At 43.1% G+C, this 6223-nt stretch overlaps 1 protein-coding gene across 1 annotated transcript; it reads right to left on the reverse strand.

Moving 5' to 3' along the window:
• Positions 1-1670: 1670 nt before the first annotated feature.
• Positions 1671-3558, reverse strand: COCVIDRAFT_116345 (hypothetical protein; the record flags this gene model as incomplete). The annotated part of the gene is given in 4 exon segments (XM_014694659.1): positions 1671-2429; positions 2481-3096; positions 3114-3410; positions 3470-3558. Coding segments are annotated over 4 exon segments (1761 nt in total), but the record flags the coding sequence as incomplete, so codon positions are not given.
• Between the last annotated feature and the right edge of the window lie 2665 nt (positions 3559-6223).

Consider the following 6223-nt stretch of genomic DNA (forward strand, 5'->3'; position numbering starts at 1 on the left):
TAGCTTATTAGGTAGATTTTTAATATCCTTTCGTATAAGGCCTATAGGTATCTATTTAAATTAAGGCTCGTTTGATGTCCTACGCACTCCTATATACCTCTGAATGACACTACTGCCGATACTGATCCGAGTAGTCTTGCCTGCGCCGTTACATCGGGTCCCCGAGGGCTGGCCTCTACTGTCTACAGTATCGTGATAATAGTATCTTAATAGTAATATTATATTTATTTATTATTATATTTTAGCTATAGCGTATATTTTAAGATAGCTTATAGCTAAATTAGTATAGTATAGCGTTAGTAGTTAGTATTTAGAAAGTAGATTAGACTAGTGTTAGTGGGGTAGTGGAGCTAACTGTGAGACGTTTTAGGGTTGTTAGGCACAGGTAGAGTAAAACAATAACAGTCTTGAGTAAACGGTCTGTATTTCACGTAGACGAACAGCTACCGAGCTTAGGTAGTATTCTCCGTGCTTATATCTGCTTTGATAAGTCAGATATGACTAAGGTAGGCTAACACTAACTAAGGTGAAACTTGTTGCCTATGACTATATTTGGTTGTAAGCTTTGTATAGAGGTGGCTTTCAAAAGCTATTGCTGACAGGGATATCTATCGGCCTGACTGTCTTAGCATCTACATTAATTTTTCTTTAAAGCTAGAGGAGCAGATATCGACCTGTTTTTTTAGAGTTTTTAAATAAAAAATAACTTAAAATACTAATATCTGTACGCGTGCCTTAATCGTTGTACTAAAATCTCCTTTTCTATTAAGCCAGCTTAGGTATAGCTTAAAAGGAGAATAACGAGTAAAGGAACACTAAAAAATAGAGTAGAAGGGGTAAAGGTATAGCTACACTAGTAGTAGGAGCTACCTTAATACTAAATATAAGCTCAGATAGAGAGGATTCCATTTTATATTAAAGGAAATAATTCGACTTAATGGTAGAAATGAGTATAAGGAGGGGCGGTGGGACAGATCTGATTAGCTCTGGTAGTACTTCGGTATTAATACAGATTATCCCTGTCAGCAATAACTTTTGAAAGCCACCTCTGTACTGTGGGTGTACATCAGCTCAGCTCTTTGTTCCACTCGGCACTACAAATAGTTCCCATAGCGATATTATCAGATATTCAGAAAAAGAGACAAACAAAACACGACTCATTGATTTCCAATAAATAGATCGCTTGTGCTGGGTTCAGCTAGTAACAGCCAATCTTGGTTAAGGTCCATATCTGAAAGGTACTGCCACTGTTGATTGTATCGCATGGGTTGCATTCCAAGTCCAAGGTCAACATGCGACATTTCAGTGAAAGTATTTCCATTCTCCTCGTGCTCCAAACCTTGGGACAACAGGTTAAACGCATGTTCCGACAGCTCTGGTATAGTTCTAGATGCATCCCAACCAGAAAACTCTGAGATTGTCATTGTGTTCCTCGCATGTACGGCATTGGAACCATTCGACGCACTTCCTAAGACGCTTGTAGAGTTCATGTTGTTGGAAGGGTGGCTGTGATGTACTGTCGTTGCCTTGGTTGGGGTTGTCGTGTTGTTAGAGGAACTGATGAAACCAAATTTTGTGCCTGGTTGAGCTAGGATCTCGCCGAAGAACGGAACTACGAGGCGATATTTACATCCTGGACGAATGGGATCAGTGGGGTCTCGCGCACCAGACAACGCGCGCAAGACTTCTAGACATTGTCTGATGACTTTACTATCGTGACTTTCCGCTCTACCGTTCAATATGCTGATGGTTGTTTCAATGATTCCCCAATCTTGCTCGTCTTGATTACTTGTTCTTCTAGAACTCTCATTCCCCATTCGAAATTTGGGACAGCCAAGTAGGGTAAGAATTATCAGCATTGCTGCTGAAAAGCCCATAAAGTCTACAAGTGTATTTTCGAATGAAGACTGTTGAGACAGGAATTGATAGAGCCTTAGCAGCTCCCTTGAGGACTCGAGACAAGCTATCCGACTCATCTCGTACATGTGAGGAGGCATAGTTTGAGTAGAACCTGAGCCAAGCATCAATGGCAGATACAGATATGTCCGCAATTGTTGTATGTGTATCTGGATCAGAATCTTATCTTGTTCGATATCAGGTAACAACAGTTGCGCTGACTCTGAATGTTCCGATTGTGATATTTTCCATGTCGTTGGCATGGCAAGAATCAGAGCTTGGAGCTGCTGGTCGAGTTCAAGGACTAGTGATAGCGACGGCTCCCGTTGATCTTGTGTTCCAATCAAGAACTTACTGCAAATAGCGCCCATTTCAGATTTAAAGAACCTGATATCTTCTCTTGCGTATTCAATGCTGCAATGAAAGTATATGCCACGCGCTGTCCCCAGCAGAAGGCTCAGAAATTGATTCTCGTAATGCAGGAGTAGCATTATCCCACTTGCTATCGGTGAAGAGCTTCGGCGGTGTAAACCCTGTACAATGTTAAAAAGAAATACTTAAATTATGATCTTACAGAAACTTACAATTAGTTGAGCAGATGCCAATCCTCTCTGAATGGCTAACCAAGCTCGCCTTGGTTGCCCAATGCTGCAATAGTAGTCTGAGAGTAGAAGGGAGCACTCTATTCCGGATAATGTGGTAGTATAGTCGTCATCAGATGTTATCAAAGTCGCAACTAGAGGGATCAGATTCTGTGAGCCCTTTCGATCTGATCCAGTGCCTAGTAGCAAGATGAGCGTGCCAAGATCAGACGGTGCCCCATTATGGATAATATTCTTAGCCCAATTTGCAAAAGATTCGTTTGGAGGATGGGCCAAGATACGGGAGCGCCAGATCATCCATCGTTGTTCGTTTTTCTGAAGCGCATCATCTAGCCTCTCGCCAGAATCTAAGCATTCTAACAACTTTTCCCGGGTATATTGGTCTTTCGAAGTCCTCAGATTAACCCAGGCCTTGTCGCTAGCATCCCCTGGAGTTCCTTCGCCACAAGACCCATTTTCTGTTGTTTCAACAAAGCTACTAGTGGTTGATGGACCACTAGAGTGAGAATTTGTATGAACTGTGGGCTGGTCATTCACAGGAGCAATCTGCAAAATTTTAGCACAGACACAAAGGGATTCGATATGTTTTGGGTACGCACTACATCATTATCAAACAATCGCATATGAGGGGGTAGATTGGCTACCGGTGAATTGTCGGCTGGCACAGGGGTGGGATACTCGACATCATCAATGTAAGGCTGAGACTGATTTGCGGATGGATCGGTCCCCCGTTCTGCAAGAAGGGTCTGGATAATCGCCTCTAGCTCTGAAATTCGCTCTCGCATGCTCTTTGTTTTCTGGGCTGACGTGTTTCCACTGTTGGGACATTGTTCAACGCAGCTGCTCCCTCGAAAATGACATTCTTTACACCTTTCTTGGCCAGCAATAGAAATGCATTTCACCTTGCGCCTTCTGCCTGTTGTCAAGCAGGTCTCAGTCGCTTTAGCTAACAATGACAAAGGCAGGGAAACTTACACTCAGAGCAGCTGTGGGTTCCTCTTCGCATCTTCTGCTTTAAAGTTCGGTCTCGGATGTGCCTTTCGGTCGAAGGAGTGGTCATGTTTTCTTTCTGACTTTGTGCTTATCGCAGTAGGCTCGGATGAGCCGATTGGGTTCTACGGAAGGATTTGGTTGGAGGAAAGGATAGGGACGGGAAGTAGTGGGTGAGTTTCTCAGGGGGCGAATGCGGTTTCCTTGACTGTGACCGGCATTCGTCCGAAATGTTCGGAGTTGGATCAACACGCTAGTACTAGGCCGGACTCACGGGAGCATCTGGGCTCTCGGTCGATCGGAAAAAGTCGGAAATAAAATTGCCTAACACTAACGGTATGAAGCCCGCTTAGAAACGCTGCTCCTACTGCAGCACGACTAATATTATTTTAGTTATTATATCCTTAAGTATAGTTGTTGTAGAGTAAGCGTAATCATTAGCTATAATTTTCTCTTAATATAATATTATAGTGCTGCTGACATCCTGTTGTGAAGGTTAGTCGTTTTGGTGGACTAGCCCGCTTGGTCTGGGTTTTCCAGCTTTATCGATCGACCGAGAGCCTGGCACCTCTCCATCAATAAAGATTGGACATCCTTGCCCTAAGCTACGTTAGGGCTAGCGTCACTTCGCAGTACATTATAGAACAGTGTCAAGACCAGCTTTTATTATTATCAAAACGCTTCTTCTTAGCAGATAGTGCTACTGTACTGCTACCTTCATATTAAGAAATGATTAGAAAATTAACTGTAGGCATAAAGATATAGACTCTAGAAGTTGCGATGTAAATTTTGGTCTGCGTCCTATAAGCACGGATATGTCCAATTTTTATTGATGAGGGGGTGCGCGTTCGACGGTTACATTGCCGATACCTATACGCGTACAAAGCTTCAGCACTGGGCCTAGCTAGGGTTGCGGTCTGGCTTATCCAAATATAGATAACTGGTGACTAAGTTGCTCGCGTGATCCAACTGGTCTCTGTAGTCGGGTATGTACAACGGTCATTGGACAGAAACTTTTGAATTGTAGAGGTGAGAACTTCTAATCTTGCAAAACAATAGCAATGTACTCAGAGAATAACAAAGTACATCTAATACTTAAAGCGACATCTTCTTGACCAGACTTCCCTGTTCCTGGGTCTAGGGACTTATATCTTGTCTTAGCTTATATACTTCTACATTACCCCGTTTTACGTGATCTTCATCAACACCGACTAAGATATCTTAAAAAGTTTATCTTTTGTAATTTAACTACTTTGGTGAGTTCAGCTTTGCCAAATCCCGTATGGTACTTGAAAGTTTAAGGACGATTTGGTTGCTAGCTAATTACATGGTGCAAGCCGGCGTCTTTTAGTTCTTTGAGGCACTATTGAATCTCTGTGGGAAACTTTTCATTAGTATTAGAGTGGATTCGTATTTCAGAGAAAGCTACCGAACGAACAGAACCTCGGATAGGTATTTCGGGCTCAGATGTAGAAGGCCGCTAGCTTTTCTAGGTATGAGATGAGCGTTCTGGCCTTTTTCTTGTTATCAAACAATTGCCTTCATACATTATTTCAACTTCTTCGTCGTCACTACCTTTGACCTCGCTCTCCAATAAGATAAGATTGTGATGATTACTTCCCAGCAGAATGTGTTACAAAAGTTTGGACAGGAATATTTTTGAGTCTCTAAAGCATGCAAAGCAGGAGTAATGGTGAATGAGGATCCTGATTTCGAAGTCAAGGTCGACAAAGTCGAAGTTCCGCAGCCAGATACCCTGATGAGGCCTCATGGTGTTTGAGGAAAACCTTTTTAACATTTGATACTTAGGACCTGGAGAAACTCTGGTAGGAATTGATGTTATAGGCCTTTGCAGATCCGATTTGTCTTTCATGGGGGGAGACTATGAAAGGAAAATGCCGGAATTTGGCAATCGCTGTGCTGAACATGAAGATGCAGGAGCCGTGATAAAACTTGATTCGAGTGTGAAAAACTGGGAAATTGGTGATTGCGTTGGCATCAAACGTCTTCGCAATGTGTGTGGATTATGTGAACATTGTCACCACAGCAGGGACAATCACTGTCCAATCGCAAGCGCTCATGATCTCACACATCCAGATGTTTTGATGTTCAAGCTGCCTTTCTTTATGTGTTTCTTGCTAACGGCATCGGAAGATTCATTTCAAGAATACATAACGACGTCTACATGTTACACAAGGCGAATACGGGATAACGTCTCCGATGACTTGGCCGCCCCACTTATGTGTGCCGGCATCACAGCTTACCGATCCCTTATGGAGTCGAACTACAGCCCAGGCAACTGGGTTGCATTTCCTGGCGGGGGTGGTGTTGGCATTATGGCTGTTCAGTTTGCAAAAGTTCTAGGGCTTCGAGCCATTGTAATCGATACGGGTGGTAAGAAGGAATCAGCAGGTCTTCAAAATAGTGCTGAAGCGTTCCTCGATTTCCAAAAAGTCGCCGATATCCCTTGAGGTTATCAAAGTTTGTGGTGGCATCGGGTCCCGTGGTGTGGTTGTCACGGCTGCCCAGACTTATTCAAGCGCGATTAGTTATATCGGAAGGAGAGTGAGTGCTAAAGATGTGCATTGGAGTGCGCAAGTGGTATGCTATGCTGCAATTTCTGGAACATGGTTAACATACATAAAGCTGAAGAGAAGATGCTTGTCAGCGACGATATCCACAAAATTATCAAGCAGAATTTGAGCTTCGTAGGCACTAAGCTAGTCGACCGGGTA

Source organism: Bipolaris victoriae (assembly GCF_000527765.1).
Source record: "Bipolaris victoriae FI3 unplaced genomic scaffold scaffold_259, whole genome shotgun sequence".
Classification (NCBI taxonomy): Eukaryota; Fungi; Ascomycota; class Dothideomycetes; order Pleosporales; family Pleosporaceae; genus Bipolaris; species Bipolaris victoriae.